Genomic DNA, 19,770 nt, shown 5'->3' with positions numbered 1-19,770 from the left:
AAAAAAAATGTGTGAGTCTATACACAGTAAGACCAAAATAAAAACATAATAAATAATACGAGTCCTCTTTCTTATACTTGACAGGGACTCGTCAGATGGACTATTCACAAGTATCTAAAATGAATTAATAATAATATTTATGTAATAAGGGAAAGTAAAAGTAAAGATTTTAACTTGTCATGATCTGGGTTTGAAATCAAAAATCATGTCTGTACATTAAAAATATTTATTAATCTAGAAAATCCCAAATGGTGTACAAAACAGAGCTCCCGGTAGCTTTAAGAGTTTTTTAAATTCTTAGTAGAAAATCCGACGATTTCTGCTGATCTTTTTCACACATATTTTTAGCTATTTTTCCATTAATTAGTGTATGTATTCAAATGTTCGAGTTGTGAGACTTTTATTTTGAAGCAGAACCCGAGCCGGCTTCACACCGCTCCACAGAGCTGCGCGTGTGGACCAGAGGACCATTCTCATTATAAATTAATATTTTTAATCCTGAGTTCTGCTTCAGACTCCTGGGTTTTGGTTCTTTATTCATCATGGGGGGGAAGAAGAAGAAGTCCGGGTCTGTCAGCTCAACAACTGAAGCTCCAGATACTGCAGCAAAGAAACAACAACAGCTACAACAACAACAACTACAACAGCAGCAGAAAACAAACTGCAGTAAAACTAAAGGTTTGGTGCTGTTTAAATAAACACTACACTACACCTGTACACACTACACTACACCTGTACACACTACACTACACCTGTACACACTACACTACACCTGTACACGCTACACTACACCTGTACACACTACACTACCCCTGTACACACTACACTACACCTGTACACACTACACTACACCTGTACACACTACACTACACCTGTACACACTACACTACACCTGTACACACTACACTACACCTGTACACACTACACTACACCTGTACACACTACACTACACCTGTACACGCTACACTACACCTGTACACGCTACACTACACCTGTACACGCTACACTACACCTGTACACGCTACACTACACCTGTACACGCTACACCTGTACACACTACACTACACCTGTACACACTACACTACACCTGTACACACTACACTACACCTGTACACACTACACTACACCTGTACACACTACACTACACCTGTACACACTACACCTGTACATACTACACTACACATTTACACACTACACTAGCCCTGTACACACTACACTAGCCCTGTACACACTACACTACCCCTGTACACACTACACTAGCCCTGTACACACTACACTACCCCTGTACACACTACACTACCCCTGTACACACTACACTAGCCCTGTACACACTACACTACCCCTGTACACACTACACTACCCCTGTACACACTACACTACCCCTGTACACACTACACTAGCCCTGTACACACTACACTAGCCCTGTACACACTACACTACACCTGTACACACTACACTACACCTGTACACACTACACTACACCTGTACACACTACACTACCCCTGTACACGCTACACTACCCCTGTACACACTACACCACACCTGTACACACTACACCACACCTGTACACACTACACCACACCTGTACACACTACACCACACCTGTACACACTACACCACACCTGTACACGCTACACCACACCTGTACACGCTACACCACACCTGTACACGCTACACCACACCTGTACACGCTACACCACACCTGTACACGCTACACCACCCCTGTACACGCTACACCACCCCTGTACACGCTACACCACCCCTGTACACGCTACACCACCCCTGTACACGCTACACCACACCTGTACACGCTACACCACACCTGTACACGCTACACCACACCTGTACACGCTACACCACACCTGTACACGCTACACCACCCCTGTACACGCTACACTACCCCTGTACACGCTACACTACCCCTGTACACGCTACACTACCCCTGTACACGCTACACTACCCCTGTACACACTACACTACACCTGTACACACTACACAACACCTGTACACACTACACTACACCTGTACACACTACCCCTGTACACACTACACTACCCCTGTACACACTACACTACACCTGTACACACTACACTACACCTGTACACACTACACCTGTACATACTACACTACACATTTACACACTACACTACCCCTGTACACACTACACTACCCCTGTACACACTACACTACCCCTGTACACACTACACAACACCTGTACACACTACACCTGTACATACTACACTACCCCTGTACACACTACACTACCCCTGTACACACTACACTACCCCTGTACACACTACACTACCCCTGTACACACTACACTACCCCTGTACACACTACACTACCCCTGTACACACTACACTACCCCTGTACACACTACACTACACCTGTACACACTACACAACACCTGTACACACTACCCCTGTACACACTACACTACCCCTGTACACACTACACTACCCCTGTACACACTACACTACCCCTGTACACACTACACTACCCCTGTACACACTACACTACCCCTGTACACACTACACTACCCCTGTACACACTACACTACCCCTGTACACACTACACTACACCTGTACACACTACACCTGTACATACTACACTACACATTTACACACTACCCCTGTACACACTACACTACCCCTGTACACACTACACTACACCTGTACACACTACACTACCCATGTACCCACTACACAACACCTGTACACACTACACATTTACACACTACACAACACCTGTACACACTACACCTGTACATACTACACTACACATTTACACACTACACCTGTACACACTACACTACACCTGTATACTCTGCAGGACTTTTCTGAGTTTCTGTTATTTATTTTAGCACCAAAAACCTACAGCCTTTCCAGCAGCAACTCCTCACAGGGAGATAACAGCGGAGCTGCGGACAAATCAGTGCTCAAAGTAAGGAATAAACATCTGTACTGTCTGTTTATACATGTCAGGAGATTTAGTAGTTAGTGTTCTCTCTCTCTCTCTCACTCACACACACTCTCTCACACACACTTTCTCTGTCTCTCTCTATGCTTGTATGTTTTAGTCTGTTATATCTGACTGTCTGTCTCTCTCTCTCTCTCTCTCTCTCTCTCTCTATATCTCTGTTCATCTGTCTATCTTTATTGTTGGTCACTGACAGAATAATGGATGTAGTATTTGTATATTTTCTGCACTGCTTTATTCTGAAGGTTGTTATTCATCCTGATCTGGAGAAGAAAATCATCAAGCTGGTTAATGATCACAGACAGGAGCATGCAGACAGAGGACCCGTATCCGGCAGAATCACATCTAAAAAGCTGCTGGTGAGGAAGGTGTTTTAATACATCCTGAGCTTGAGACAGAGTGTGTGTGTAGTGATGGACTAAACGTGTGTTGACTAAAGGCTTGGTTGTGTGTAGGATCTATACACGGCTCTGCAGAAGTTCGGCTTTAAGACGCAGCACATCGAGGACGCCATGAAGAGCAGCTTGTTGTACGGAGGCGATCTCCACTCAGCGCTCGACTGGCTGTGTCTCAATCTCAGAGACGGTAAAATATCCGAACCTGATGAAACAGGACTAATTGTTATCTGTAGCACACGTTAACGATAACACAAACTGCACGATAACTTACTCCTTCTTCACTCTTCTGTTGAAAGACGAGCTGCCGGAGGGATTCAGCCAGAGTTTATGTGAACAGGAGAGCAGTAAAGGCCGAGCCAAATTTCAGGATCAGCAACAAGAGAAAAGCCAAAAAGTGATCCAGAGCCCCAAACCTGAGGAGAAGCAAAGAGCAAAGGTTAAACACTCGAGTTACTGATGGACTGTGGGATGGAACAAGATTCGAACAAAATTCATTTCTAAATCCTGATCCAGATGCAGAAGGATTTAAATCTAAATCCTGATCCAAAAGAAAAGATTCAGCTCTAAATCCCGATAAAACAAAAAAAAAATACAGATCTAAATCCTGATAAAACAAAAAAAAATACAGATCTAAATCCTGATAAAACAAAAAAAAATACAGATCTAAATCCTGATAAAACAAAAAAAATCCAGATCTAAATCCTGATAAAACAAAAAAAATCCAGATCTAAATCCTGATACAAAAAATAAATTCGAATTTAAACTCTGATCCAAAAAAATCTAAACTAAATCCTGATCCAAAAGAAAAAGAAAAGATTCAGATCTAAATCCTGACAAAATCCAAAAAGATCCAGAGCTAAATCCTGATTCAAAAAAAGATTCAAATCTAAATCCATATTAAACAAAAAAAAAAAAGTTTCAAATCATTTGCCGTTTTGTAGTTTGGTGAAAAATGTCCATACTTATTTTAGTAGTAAATCTAAGTAAATGTGACCTGAACTGTTTTAGGTGAAGGATGAAGCGATGAGTATGAAGGAGTGGATTCTCAGATATGCAGAACAGGAGAGCAGTGAGGAAGAGGAGGAGAGGAACGGAGACAGCTCTCACAGCCCAGACACAGACAAAAAATTTGATCCTGTAAGTCAGTATTTAACCAGACTTTGCTTCACAGACAGCTTCGGCATTAGATGATGACACGTACATACTATCTCTCTCCAGAACGATCGCTATCTGGCGCTAACGGCTCAGCTGTACGACGCGAGGGAGTTAGCCTCAGACGCTAAAGCCAAGAAAGATAAAGCAGGACAGCGGAGTGCACAGGACCGCATCCGGGTCATACAGCAAGGTACGCTGTTTATTCATCATCGCGTCACCTAAGTTACACGCATTAATTTCACTCATAAACGAAGTTGGGATATGCGAAGAAATAAATTCATTTTGCTGTAATGTATATGTGACAAAATAAAGGCTTCTATTCTTCTGTATAGAGAATATAGCGAACCCAACTAACTGTCCAGTTCACAATCCCATTAACCCACCATTTCATATCAATACATCATCATTGGTGATGAAAATGTCTCTGTTTTATTTAGAGATGAAGCCGCTGGAGTCTCATCCGCTGTTTAACCCGGCGATCAAAGTGACAGAAGTTCCTAAAATAGAGAAAAAACCTCCTGCTTTGGCTGCCGGGAACGACGAGCTGAACCTCAACCTGTTCGAACAAGCCAATAAAACGCCAGACGTGAAACGTAAGCATTATACTTTAACACTGACACATAGTTATGACTGTGTACTTTGTGGACTGTGTAGATTTTTCAATCGATCTTTACAACAACTTCACAATCTGTGCATCCGGCGATCAGCCGAGAAGACGAAGACGGAGCCGAAGGACATCCGTGATTTCGATTACACAGGACGCAGCTGGACGGGAAAGTCACCCAAACAGTTCCTGATCGACTGGTGCAGGAAGAACCTGCCTAAAAGCCCAGCGCCGTCTTTCCAGAAAGTTCCAGCTGGAAGATACTGGAAGTGCAAGTCAGTCAAATCATTATAATTCATATTTATACTGAAAAAATTACTCTTTTATGGTGTATTTGGCATTTAGTTTTGTACAACACTGTGAAGATTTCATCCAGACTTCATAAATAATGAAACGAAATCTTTTGATTTGAAAGAAAATCATTATTAGAATCTGAATATTATTATTATTAGAATATGTTGTAACCAGTAATAAACTAAAATAATCTTAGTATTTTCTTTTCCATAAAAGATTCAAATCTAAATGTAGAAAGATTTCAATTTAAATCGCAATCCAGAAAGACTGAAAAGATTCAAAATTAAATCCTGATCCGAACAAAAAGATTTAAACCTAAATCCTGATCCAAACAAAAAGATTCAAATCTAATTCCTGATCTGAACAAAAAGATTCAAATCTAAATTCTGATCCAAATACAGAGAAAAGATTCAAATCTAAATTCTGATCCAAATACAGAGAAAAGATTCAAATCTAAATTCTGATCCAAATACAGAGAAAAGATTCAAATCTAAATCCTGATCCAAATACAGAGAAAAGATTCAAATCTAAATTCTGATCCAAATACAGAGAAAAGATTCAAATCTAAATCCTGATCCAAATACAGAGAAAAGATTCAAATCTATATTTTGTTGCTCTTACATGGTGTATAAAATAACATGGTGTAATACGATGTAGTGTTAATGTACAGCATAAACAATGATAAATGTTGCTTATAGATTTTGGTTAAAATGGCTTTATTTTTGTTTGATCTTAAATAGTTGTGTGTGTATTTGTGTCAGGGTGCGTATTCAAAGGCCAGATGATGTGTTCGAGGTTTGTACCACCATCCTGACCGAGGACAGCATGCAGGCGCAGCATTTAGGTGCCACTCTTGCTCTGTATAAACTGGTGAAAGGGCAGGTGGGTGGAACAACCGTCTGGCTCAAGCCCCTTCTTTATAGCTGGATCCAGTGTGACCTGTGTGAGAAATCCATATCTGCATGTTCCCTCTCTCTTAGTCTGTCCATCAGCTCCTCCCTCCTCCGTACCGAGACGTTTGGTTGGAGTGGCGTGATGGAGAGCAGCAGCAGGAGGAACGCACTCGTTCAGCCATCAACAAACCACGGGATCAGTTCATCTCCCGCCTCCTCGCTCGCATCAAACAGCAGCAGACGCAATCGGAGTCCTGCCCCACAGACTCAAGCCCCTCCCACTGCACTGAGGACTCGTGGGAAACTTTGGCTGACATGGAAGAGGAGGAAATAGTGGACCAGAAGAAAGAGAAAGAGGAGGAAGAAAAGTCCCGCTCACTCTTTTCAAAGCTCCGGGGCTCACAGCTAGCACTCAGGTTGTTAATTACTAATGTTAAATGTGTGGTATCTGATTTGTCTTGGTTCACCCTTTAATGTCAGAGTTACAGTAAAGCATGGTGGTGGTAGCATGTGGTAGGACCCTTTTTTTTTCTGGATGCCTCGTCTAGGCAATCCTAGTTGTACCAAATTCTTTACACTGTTTTGTGTAGCATTTTCTATCAGTGATGATTATTTAGCCCTGCAATAGACCGGCGTCCTGGTAAAATAAAATCTGTATGCTTGCCAACCAATCAGAAATGAGGATTTCTAGAGACTATACCGATTATACTCATTATAGTTACATTATATTTAACTTATTTTCTATTCACGCTCACGCAAGGTTGTTGCCCGAGCGCCAGCGCCTCCCTATGTTTCAGCACCGCGCAAGAGTGCTCGAGGCTCTACAGTGCCACCGCGTGGTGGTCATTGCGGGAGAGACGGGCAGCGGAAAAAGCACCCAAATTCCCCAGTTCATCCTGGAGGAGGTGCTGGGAAAAGAAGAGGAGAAAACAAAGCAGTGTAATGTGGTGGTCACTCAGCCAAGGAGGATCTCCGCCATGAGCCTCGCTAACAGAGTTAATCAGGAGCTGGGGAGCGAGGACCAACCGGGGAGCAAGGTAAGGATGGAATCTGAGGCAGAACAAGTTGTATTTTGGCTTCTTTGTCTGTCATTTTTCTTAAAATAGAAAGTCATCAGAATGCACTGATGTAAATGGGAATGAAAAGCTTATACTGTATACTTACTCAGGTAATATCTGAGTATGTAATATAACACAGTAGCTTGATATCAACGTTCAGTGTTAATGGATATCAATCCATTAATATCTTGATATCAATGTTAATTACTGCCTGCAATGCCATCGTGCTCATCATCTCATAGATTGCTAACTAGCAGAGCACTGTTCTGGGACTAGCTGAGCACTGTACTGTGTTCTGGTACTTTTGTCTTTTTCTTGCTTGAACTTTCTTATTAATATAACAATGACTCTCACTAGAAAACAATGAATGAGCTATGAAGCTCTTTGATTTTTTTAGCAACAGTGAAACCTAACTGTTAAGCATCATGTTTAAGATTTTTCCTAGTATCAAGCATCAACGTAACTGTGCTAGCAATAAAATTGTCAGTGATGTTGGCTAATGTTTCACAGAAATGAAGAAAATACAACCGAGGAATTTGCATTAGTATCGCTAAACACGTCACAAATATTTCAGTATGAGTGTATTCATGTTTCAATAGAAGGAATATAATAATATTATTAATATTAATGTACACAATGTTCCTTATACATGTTCCTTATAGTGTATATATAGTGTGTGTGTGTGTGTGTGTATATATATATATATATATATATATATATATATAATATACACACACTGTATAGATATATATATATATATATATATATATATATATATATATATATATATATATATATATATATATATATATATATATATATATCTTATATATATTGTGTGTGTGTGTGTGTTTGCAGAACTCACTGTGTGGATATCAGATCCGGATGGAGAACCGCTCAAGTGCTTCCACTCGACTGCTTTACTGTACTACTGGTGTCCTACTGAGGAAACTACAACAGGACCCACTCCTGTCCTCCATCACACACATTATTGTGGACGAGGTACACACACGTACACACACACACACACACATGTACACACATGCACACATACACACACAAACACACACATACATACACACACACACACACGCGCACACACACACACACGCACACACACATGTACACACATGCACACACATAAACACACACACACACAAACACACACATACATACACACACGCGCACACACACACACGCGAGCATACACACACGCGCGCACACATATATACACACGCACGCACACACACACACATACACACACAAACACATACATACACACGCACGCACGCACATACACACACATATACATAGACACACACATACATATACACACACACGTACATATACAAACATACACACAAACACACATACATACACACGCACGCACGCACATACACACACACATATACATATACACACACACACACACACACACACACTCTGATAAACCAGTTACAGTGACCAGTTACCATGTTACTCTTTACTTCTTTAATTCACTTTTTTCCACTTTAATCCTTGAGCCTCATGATTTCTGAAGCTGCAGTTTTTTTAATACTGTTCATTGTGTTCTAACTTGTGCAGGTCCATGAGCGCAGCGTGCAGTCAGATTTCCTCCTCACCATCCTCAAGAATGTGATTTACAAGCGTTCTGACCTGCGACTCATCCTCATGAGTGCTACAGTGGACTGCGACAAATTTGCCCGTTATTTTAACCGCTGCCCCGTCGTCACCATCCCCGGCAAGACCTTTCCTGTAGAGGTGAGTCTGATTTACTGCTCCCCTGCTTTTAAGCTCCCCTAATGCAATGACTCAAATGTGTTGTAGTATAACACTGAGTGATATGAGAGTGTGTGTTGTGTGTTCTGCTCCTTTTTTGTGTTAGGTGTTCCACTTGGAGGACATCGTGGAGGAGACGGGTTACGTGTTGGACCAGGACTCTGAATACAGTCAGAGGTTTGTGGAGGAAGAGGAGGAGATCAGTGTCTGTGTCACACAGAAAGGAGGAAGGACTGTGCAGTACCAGGTAGGTCCAAAAAAAATACACAGTCTCATTTAAGGCTGATTTCTACCTGAATTACCGCTAAAACTTTCCACTGTTGTCTTGATGGTTGTCATGAACTCTATCTCGAATGGAAATCTCTCATTTTCTATTTGAAAAATTCTTTGAGAAATGAAAAACACTGAATCACCGAGAAACTTTAGTTTCAGAAATATTCCACATGGTTTAACGGGACGTTTCACCCACTGTGTATCTGATATAGTAAATAAACTCATAATGAAATAAATCTGACTCATTACTATTGTTTTGACATTATATATTATTTTTAGATTATCTTGACCTTTCATGTAAATAAAGTAAAGACCTGAAGAGATTTAACATATAACACATGTGGAGCTGTGTAAAATTTGACTCTTCTTGACTCCCAGCACCCTGTGGGCCTTTTTACACCCGGTCACTTCATGTGTTTTCTCTGATCTGATAGCTATCTGATTTGTTAAAACTGTTCCATTTACATTAGGCCACATAAATGCGTCTCGGCGTATCGGATATCGATCTGATCTTTCTACTCCCGCCCAAAATGCAAATATATTTTACCTCATTCCCGGGGGCTTATTGAAACAGATCACACTTTGGTGTATGCGGTTTTCAGAATGCAATCAAAAAGAAGACGAAAAAAACTCGTTATTTTCGCTGGCAGCAGCAGCGCATTTTAAGACCCGACGAGACGCCTGGGTGAAAGATCACTTGTGAGTGACGTACTTCCGTTTGGAAGGGGTATAGCGCTGACGTATGTGGGTTGAACAACCACATTCATTTACACCTGTCCAGTTTCATATGAAATGCGTCCCAGACCACCTCCTGAAGTGGTTTGAGCCGTCGGATTTATATCCGTCTTGAAAACGTTTGGGAGGGCATTTAGACCTGGTCTTTTTACCATCGGATAGCTATCTGATCACAGAAAACACACAAAGTGACCAGGTGTAAAAAGCCCCTGTGTTGTATGGTTCTAATTAGAACTTGAACAAACCAAAAGTTGCTACCTTTTTTATTTTTAAGAGTAATAGTAGTAAGTCTGTATCCTAGGACTTAGCATTACGTATCTGTGACTTACACGGCGTACGTTTAACATGCTACACGTTTATGTCGTCATCAGGAGACGATCGTACGGGACCCCGGCTCAAGCTTGGATCTTGGACCAGAGCTGGATAGTTTTAGCATCCAAACACGTCATGTTCTGCAGCGCATGAACCCCAACAAGATCAACATGGAGCTCATCCTGGAGCTTCTTGTTTACTTGGGTACCCTTTGGGTTTCCTTTGAATTTTTAACACTGTATTATCAGCACACACAGCGAGGGGCTTTAACAGGAGTTAAATGTGATTGTGTGTTTCAGATAAATCACCTCAGTTTGCAGTCTTAGGTGGTGCAGTGCTGGTCTTCCTGCCTGGACTGGCTCACATTCAGCAGCTCCATGACCTTCTCACCACTGATAAGAGGTTCAGCTGTAAGAACAGGTGATACTTCACACAATACTGCGTTCGTATTAACCAGTGTTCAGTTCCAAAAATATTTAAATCTATATATATATACGTATATATATATACGTATATATATATATATTTATTATTAGTACTTAGTAGTGTAATTCAAATTAAGACGTTATAAATGTTAGCGGCTGCTAACATAGTTTGGGGGCCAAAACTTTTGCCGCGTGCAGTTATTGGTCAGCAATGGTTATGGGTATGATCTTGTTTTGTATCCCAGAGATTTGCTTTTTGTTATATTTTGCTGTAGGTATAAACTGGTAGCTCTACACTCTACGCTCTCGTCTCAGGACCAGGCTGCAGCATTCACACTGCCTCCTGCTGGAGTCAGGAAGGTATTGCATGCCTCAGATCCCGGGCTCTGTTTAGGATGTACTGTAAGGCTCAGCAGAGGAGTGTGTAAATATTCTGTGTGTTTGTGTTTCAGATTGTTCTGTCTACAAACATCGCTGAGACCGGAGTCACCATTCCAGATGTGGTTTTCGTCATCGACACGGGGAAAACGAAAGAAAATCGGTGAGGCAGCACATTATTAACACCTTTAGAGTCACATTTATTTAATAGAATGAAAGAGTAGTTATCCAAGAAATCATTTTTGTGTGTGTTTGTGTGTGTTCAGGTATCATGAAGGCAGTCAGATGAGCTCGCTGGTGGAAACGTTTGTGAGTAAAGCGAGCGCAGTTCAGAGACAGGGCAGAGCAGGACGCGTCCAAAACGGCTTCTGCTTCCGACTCTACACTAAAACCAGGTGTGTGTCAGTAAGTGTGTCTGTGCATGTGAACGTCTGTGCGTGTAAGAGAACGTGTGAGAGAAGCCAGTGTTTGTGAGAATGTCTGTGTGTGTCTGTGTGTGTGTGTGTGTGTGTGTGTGAGAGAGAAAGAGAGAGAGAAACTGAACGTCTGTGAGAATGTGTGTGTGTGTGTGTGTGTGTGAATTTCTGTGTCTGTGTGTGAATTTCTGTGTCTGTGTCTGTGTGTGAATTTCTGTGTCTGTGTGTGAATTTCTGTGTCTGTGTGTGAATTTCTGTGTCTGTGTGTGAATTTCTGTGTCTGTGCGGGTGTGTCTGTGCGGGTGTGTCTGTGCGGGTGTGTCTGTGCGGGTGTGTCTGTGCGGGTGTGTCTGTGCGGGTGTGTCTGTGCGGGTGTGTCTGTGCGGGTGTGTCTGTGCGGGTGTGTATATGTGGGTGTGTCTGTGCGTGTGTAAGAGAGACAGAGAAAATTTCAGTGTGTGTGTGAAGCGGCACAAGACTCAGCGCTCTGCTTGATTTATTTATTTATTTTATTTTATTTATTTATTTATTTTACAGATGTCTCCTCCATAGTTCTAATTTTAATCGTTTGTTCGGTTTGTTGAACGGTTTCCTACATTTTTAGTATTTTTTTAGGTCTGTATAATTATTGTATAATACTTTTATAGACGAGTTTAATTATTTGAGCTTATTTCTTGTAATTAAATGAATTGTTTATTAAATGACGTGATTAATTGCATGTAATAATAAGCAAATACCCTTTTTTTTTTTTTTTTTTTTTTTTTAAAAGTAAAATCATCCTAATTAGATTATTTACATATTCATGATCTTAACTGAATTTGCACAGAAGGATCCAGGAAGGTGAAGAGAAGTGAAACAGCAGTGTTTTCTCTCTGTGCAGGTTTAACAGTTTTGTAGATTACTCGAAACCGGAGATCCTCAGAGTGCCGCTCGAGGAGCTCTGTCTTCACATCATGGTAACACACACTGAATGTTGTCTCACTTATAGATGCAGAGGCTTTTTCTACTGTTAAATTCATACATATTATAATTCATGTCTTTTTTGTGGTTGATGTATGTCTCTTTCTCTCTCTCTCACACACACACACACACACGTAGCTTGATTATACTCGGCTTGTCATGAACTTCCCTGTTAAAATCCTCCTTGTTTAGTCAGTCACCTTTTAAGGAAAAGGAAGTGCGATCCGAGTAGCTCTGGGGGCGGAGCTTATTTCATGCAAACACAAACCTGAAATATAGAACCTGGCCAGATCTATTGAATGACGATATTGTGTACAACCGTCCGATCATTTACTTTACTTTCGCACCCAATATACATTACAACACCTCACCTCGACGCTCTACTGTCTGTCTTTGTGTTTAGAAGTGTGAGTACGGCTCACCAGAGGACTTCCTGTCTTGTGCTCTGGACGCCCCGCCTCAGCAGGCTGTGTGTAACGCCGTGGGCGTGTTGAGAAAGATCGGTGCGTGTCACAGGGAGAGTTACACCCTCACACCTCTCGGGCTTCACCTCGCCTCGCTGCCCGTCAACGCAAAGATCGGCAAGATGCTCATCTTCGGTGCCATCCTGGGCTGTCTGGAGGCGGTTGTGAGTTCAGGGGTTTAATGTTGAGAAACGTGAAATAGAAATCCATGTATGAAGTCTGTCTGGAGATCCTGTTCACACACCGCTTCATTTTTAAATTTGTACACCATTATTATATTAATAATATTATACATTATATTATACACATTATTATATGCGGCCTTTATGATCACTTCATAACACACAAGACAATATAGTATGAATACTATAATATTACACTTAATTCTTCTGGATCTAACAACTAATCTACACCGTCTTTAGCTGTTCGTTTCCATGGTTACATGACTCGCTTCGCCAACTTTACGTTATAAACCATCACACTGCCTCCTTTCGCTGTGGATTACCAGCTCACATTTACAATAAAATATCACATATAGGAGGAACACGATGAAGATGAAGATGAAGATGCTTGCAGTGCAACACACTCATTTTGATCATTTAGATCATTTTGATTCTTTAGTATCTTTCTTTTTGGACTTGCAGGCCACCATAGCAGCCGCCATGTCGGAAAAGTCTCCGTTCTCCACTCCCATGAACAGGAAGGAGGAAGCCAACTTGGCCAAAGATGCTTTAGCAACAGCCAATTCTGACCATCTGACCATCTATAATGCCTACCAAGGGTGAGTTCACAAACCACTTTTTATCACTTACCCCTTTATTATTGCACAGCGCTAAACTGGTGGCTGTAAACCTCCATTTCTTGGCTACAATAACCTTGTTATTACAATAACAGAACTAAAGAATATAATTTGGCGTAACATTTTGGGTTTTAGACCTAGATGCGTTTTCCACGATGTTTACACGGTTTGTTTCCTTTCTGCCAGTTGGAAGAACGCGAGTCGTGATGGTCTGCATGCTGAAATGTCCTACTGCAGGAAACACTTCCTGAACCGAACCGCTCTCATGACCATCGAGGTGACAAAAAAACAATAAAAAATACAAGATGCTTCAGGGTAGAAGCATCATGATATCGTCGCTGTCAGGCGGAATCCTCGTATCTCCAAAACCGTTATTTTTCAGGAAATTAAAAAAACGCCGTACCTTATCTGCAGTGCACAGGGTTTAGTCCGCGTTGCAGTGGATTGTCTTACACTAAATTCCTGTCCTCAGACGAGCACCAGAACTAGCGGGGGTCAAGATTTTTTTTTCTTTGAGCCCAGTGTTTTGAAGACATTTACCTCAGAAGACGTGTTGATTCGTTGCGACTCTTCTTGAGGAGAAATATGCCGTGAAGCTCTCCGGCGGAGAGAGGAAGAGGTGGACAGTTGAAGTGTCCAATGGAGTTATGAGATTTGCGCTCAAGCTATTTTCAAGACTTTAGATTGGTTAATAACTTGTAAAAATAACAGACCCACGTGGGGACTGACCAATAGCATCGATATGTGAAAAAATATGACATTGACAAAATTTGGACATACGAGGTTTCCGCCCGACAGCGACGATATATTACATAAGGATATATTACATTGTGGTGCATGCAGTTAGAGTAAACACCGGAGACTCCTTCCATAATTTATATACCGTAATTCCGTAAATGTGCAGTGTTATAAGTAATTTATATACTAGGTATCAAAGATAATCACAAAAGTAATACAAATAACTCAAGACGCTAGATTTTATAATGTGTGTGATTTAATTTTTTTTTTTCTCTTTATGCTCAGAGCGTGAAGCAGGAACTTGTCCGAATGGTGCAGCAAACCGGCCTGTGCGGTAAGTCTTTACCCCCGTTCTCCAAAAAGGAAGTGCCGGTTGTAGTGGCCGTGCTGAGCGCAGGTGTATACGATAACGTAGGACGTGTCCTACCTGTGCCGTCGGTCCTCCCTGAAGAGCGTGTAGCCTGTACGGCAGAGACACCGCAGGGAAAAGCACAGGTCCATCCATCCTCCGTTAACCGCAACCTCCAGACACACGGCTGGCTGCTCTACCAAGAGAAGGTGACTCAGCTTCTATATTACTGAATACAAAACGGGCAAAATGGACGCCTGAGTGCTAAATACAGATAAACTCTGAGGTCATAATCACTTTCATCCACAGTACATAGCTTACGGTTTGCACCTGGAGCTCGATAGACTCTGTTACTGTCCACTAACATTATTAACAGATCAATGTTAATTAGCTCATTGTATCTGATTGAGCTATCCATACCCATGTACATGGGACTTTTAAATTGTTTTGTCTTCTTATCAGGTTTATATCACAATTATTTCTTAATTACAGACTTATTACTTTATTCAGATTTTCTACATCAGCTTGATCCTGTTTCTCAAAGTTCAAACAAAATGTATGTACCAACAGATTTAAATAGTTTTTGCTAATAATAGATTTTTAATTTGGAATTTGGTCTTGTTTTGTCTCTCAGGTGAAATATTCAAAGGTATATTTGCGTGACACCACCCTCACGTCTCCGTTCCCCATCCTGCTCTTCGGCGGTGACATCGATGTTCAGCACAGGGAGAGACTCGTCTCTGTGGACGGATGGATTCACTTCCAGGTCGGACTGCGCTTGTTTTTTTAAGTAGTTATTGTTTATGATCCAAATCACTCAGTTCAGTGTGCGTCTGTCACTGTGTCGGTACGGTGTGCGTCTGTCACTGTGTCTGGGTGTGCGTCTGTCACTGTGTCTGGGTGTGCGTCTGTCACTATCTCGGTACGGTATGCGTCTGTCACTGTGTCGGTTCAGTGTGCGTCTGTCACTGTGTCGGTTCAGTGTGCGTCTGTCACTGTGTCTGGGTGTGCGTCTGTCACTGTGTCGGTACGGTATGCGTCTGTCACTGTGTCGGTTCAGTGTGCGTCTGTCACTGTGTCGGTTCAGTGTGCGTCTGTCACTGTGTCGGTTCAGTGTGCGTCTGTCACTGTGTCTGGGTGTGCGTCTGTCACTGTGTCTGGGTGTGCGTCTGTCACTGTGTCGGTACGGTGTGCGTCTGTCACTGTGTCGGTACGGTGTGCGTCTGTCACTATGTCGGTACGGTGTGCGTCTGTCACTATGTCGGTACGGTGTGCGTCTGTCACTGTGTCGGTACGGTGTGCGTCTGTCACTGTGTCGGTTCAGTGTGCGTCTGTCACTGTGTCGGTTCAGTGTGCGTCTGTCACTGTGTCGGTTCAGTGTGCGTCTGTCACTGTGTCGGTTCAGTGTGCGTCTGTCACTGTGTCGGTTCAGTGTGCGTCTGTCACTGTGTCGGTTCAGTGTGTGTCTGTCACTGTGTCGGTTCAGTGTGCGTCTGTCACTGTGTCGGTTCAGTGTGCGTCTGTCACTGTGTCGGTTCAGTGTGCGTCTGTCACTGTGTCGGTTCAGTGTGCGTCTGTCACTGTGTCTGGGTGTGCGTCTGTCACTGTGTCGGTACGGTGTGTGTCTGTCACTGTGTCGGTACGGTGTGTGTCTGTCACTGTGTCGGTTCGGTGTGCGTCTGTCACTGTGTCGGTTCAGTGTGTGTCTGTCACTGTGTCGGTACGGTGTGTGTCTGTCACTGTGTCGGTACGGTGTGCGTCTGTCACTGTGTCGGTACGGTGTGCGTCTGTCACTGTGTCGGTTCAGTGTGCGTCTGTCACTGTGTCTGGGTGTGTGTCTGTCACTGTGTCAGTTGGGTGTGCGTCTGTCACTGTGTCAGTTGGGTGTGCGTCTGTCACTGTGTCGGTTGGGTGTGTGTCTGTCACTGTGTCGGTTGGGTGTGTGTCTGTCACTGTGTCGGTTGGGTGTGCGTCTGTCACTGTGTCAGTTGGGTGTGTGTCTGTCACTGTGTCGGTTGGGTGTGCGTCTGTCACTGTGTCGGTTGGGTGTGTGTCTGTCACTGTGTCAGTTGGGTGTGCGTCTGTCACTGTGTCGGTTGGGTGTGCGTCTGTCACTGTGTCGGTTGGGTGTGCGTCTGTCACTGTGTCGGTTGGGTGTGCGTCTGTCACTGTGTCGGTTCAGTGTGCGTCTGTCACTGTGTCTGGGTGTGCGTCTGTCACTGTGTCAGTTGGGTGTGCGTCTGTCACTGTGTCGGTTGGGTGTGCGTCTGTCACTGTGTCAGTTGGGTGTGCGTCTGTCACTGTGTCGGTTGGGTGTGCGTCTGTCACTGTGTTGGTACGGTGTGTGTCTGTCACTGTGTCTGGGTGTGTGTCTGTCACTGTGTCAGTTGGGTGTGCGTCTGTCACTGTGTCAGTTGGGTGTGCGTCTGTCACTGTGTCGGTTGGGTGTGCGTCTGTCACTGTGTCAGTTGGGTGTGTGTCTGTCACTGTGTCGGTTGGGTGTGCGTCTGTCACTGTGTTGGTACGGTGTGCGTCTGTCATTGTGTCAGTTGGGTGTGTGTCTGTTACTGTGTCAGTTGGGTGTGTGTCTGTCTGTCACTGTGTCGGTTGGGTGTGCGTCTGTCACTGTGTCAGTTGGGTGTGTGTCTGTCACTGTGTCGGTTGGGTGTGCGTCTGTCACTGTGTCAGTTGGGTGTGTGTCTGTCTGTCACTGTGTTGGTTGGGTGTGTGTCTGTCTGTCACTGTGTCAGTTGGGTGTGTGTCTGTCTGTCACTGTGTTGGTTGGGTGTGTGTCTGTCTGTCACTGTGTCAGTTGGGTGTGTGTCTGTCTGTCACTGTGTCAGTTGGGTGTGTGTCTGTCACTGTGTCGGTTGGGTGTGCGTCTGTCACTGTGTCGGTTGGGTGTGTGTCTGTCACTGTGTCAGTTGGGTGTGCGTCTGTCACTGTGTCGGTTGGGTGTGCGTCTGTCACTGTGTCGGTTGGGTGTGCGTCTGTCACTGTGTCGGTTGGGTGTGCGTCTGTCACTGTGTCGGTTCAGTGTGCGTCTGTCACTGTGTCTGGGTGTGCGTCTGTCACTGTGTCAGTTGGGTGTGCGTCTGTCACTGTGTCGGTTGGGTGTGCGTCTGTCACTGTGTCAGTTGGGTGTGCGTCTGTCACTGTGTCGGTTGGGTGTGCGTCTGTCACTGTGTCGGTACGGTGTGTGTCTGTCACTGTGTCTGGGTGTGTGTCTGTCACTGTGTCAGTTGGGTGTGCGTCTGTCACTGTGTCAGTTGGGTGTGCGTCTGTCACTGTGTCGGTTGGGTGTGCGTCTGTCACTGTGTCAGTTGGGTGTGTGTCTGTCACTGTGTCGGTTGGGTGTGCGTCTGTCACTGTGTTGGTACGGTGTGCGTCTGTCATTGTGTCAGTTGGGTGTGTGTCTGTTACTGTGTCAGTTGGGTGTGTGTCTGTCTGTCACTGTGTCGGTTGGGTGTGCGTCTGTCACTGTGTCAGTTGGGTGTGTGTCTGTTACTGTGTCAGTTGGGTGTGTGTCTGTCTGTCACTGTGTCGGTTGGGTGTGCGTCTGTCACTGTGTCAGTTGGGTGTGTGTCTGTCTGTCACTGTGTTGGTTGGGTGTGTGTCTGTCTGTCACTGTGTCAGTTGGGTGTGTGTCTGTCTGTCACTGTGTTGGTTGGGTGTGTGTCTGTCTGTCACTGTGTCAGTTGGGTGTGTGTCTGTCTGTCACTGTGTCAGTTGGGTGTGTGTCTGTCTGTCACTGTGTCAGTTGGGTGTGTGTCTGTCTGTCACTGTGTCAGTTGGGTGTGCGTCTGTCTGTCACTGTGTCAGTTGGGTGTGCGTCTGTCTGTCACTGTGTTGGTTGGGTGTGCGTCTGTCTGTCACTGTGTCGGTTGGGTGTGCGTCTGTCTGTCACTGTGTTGGTTGGGTGTGCGTCTGTCTGTCACTGTGTCAGTTGGGTGTGTGTCTGTCACTGTGTCAGTTGGGTGTGCGTCTGTCACTGTGTGAGCTCTTGTGTGCAGAAGAATTTTAATAGATCTGTCCTCTGAGTCGTTATTCTGCTGATTTTCCCATCAAGGCCCCGGTCCGAATCGGTGTGATCTTCAAACACCTGCGTCAGCTCCTTGACTCCCTGTTGGAGAGAAAGCTGGCTAATCCTAAACTGAGTATGGAAGGTAAGTCACACCTACACTCAGGACCAGCTTTAATATCATGGTGTGTTTAGGTTTAATCAGGTCCAGCTCCTTGACATGTTTTTATGTGCTCTTATTAAAAAAAAAAAAAAAAAATGAATTGATGTGTTTACTGTAATGTTTCTCAAAAATAAAAAAACACAGAAGTTACTGAATTCACAATTATACGAGTTCACATCCGTCACTAAGATTTTGTGCTCTTTCCTCAGATGAGAAGACCATACAGATCATTCTCGAGTTGATTAAATCTGAGAAAATTCCACGCTGAAGCTCCTGCGTCCATGCTGAAGTCTTTTTTTTTTTTAAAAAAAAAAAAAAAAAAAAAAAAAAGGCTGCTCTAAAGACTACTTAAGCTCATCAGCTTGTTGTGTGTGTGAGCAGAAAAAAAAATACACATCTATAGAAACAGCATGGAAGCATAAATACTTGAATCTATTAAATCATGACCCAGTGTGTGACGGTGCTACTCTTCTAGCTGGGAGTGTTTCATCTGTATCATGTGATATTGAGAGGAGTTTTCTTGTATTATATACAGTAAATGTTACCGAATCGAAATAAAAAAGTATTTTAACACTGA

At 43.5% G+C, this 19,770-nt stretch overlaps 1 protein-coding gene across 1 annotated transcript; it reads left to right on the top strand.

Annotated features, from left to right (window-relative positions):
- Positions 1 to 413: 413 nt before the first annotated feature.
- Positions 414 to 19,770, top strand: dhx29 (DEAH (Asp-Glu-Ala-His) box polypeptide 29). The gene is made up of 28 exons (XM_060895985.1): positions 414 to 678; positions 2,864 to 2,943; positions 3,225 to 3,338; positions 3,435 to 3,564; positions 3,674 to 3,813; positions 4,386 to 4,514; positions 4,596 to 4,722; positions 4,970 to 5,125; positions 5,240 to 5,411; positions 6,192 to 6,312; positions 6,411 to 6,739; positions 7,084 to 7,360; positions 8,240 to 8,383; positions 8,966 to 9,142; positions 9,267 to 9,407; positions 10,540 to 10,684; positions 10,780 to 10,900; positions 11,181 to 11,265; positions 11,358 to 11,446; positions 11,550 to 11,678; positions 12,580 to 12,655; positions 13,063 to 13,287; positions 13,768 to 13,904; positions 14,109 to 14,199; positions 14,946 to 15,218; positions 15,644 to 15,775; positions 19,079 to 19,175; positions 19,403 to 19,770. Exons 1-28 carry the CDS (start codon positions 543 to 545, stop codon positions 19,459 to 19,461), a joined length of 4,032 nt encoding a protein of 1,343 aa, XP_060751968.1. The 5' UTR covers positions 414 to 542; the 3' UTR covers positions 19,462 to 19,770.

This window comes from Tachysurus vachellii, chromosome 20 (assembly GCF_030014155.1).
Source record: "Tachysurus vachellii isolate PV-2020 chromosome 20, HZAU_Pvac_v1, whole genome shotgun sequence".
In the NCBI taxonomy this organism is placed as follows: Eukaryota; Metazoa; Chordata; class Actinopteri; order Siluriformes; family Bagridae; genus Tachysurus; species Tachysurus vachellii.
Note: the sequence above shows the minus strand (reverse complement) of the source record. Positions and strands in the feature narration are given on the sequence as shown.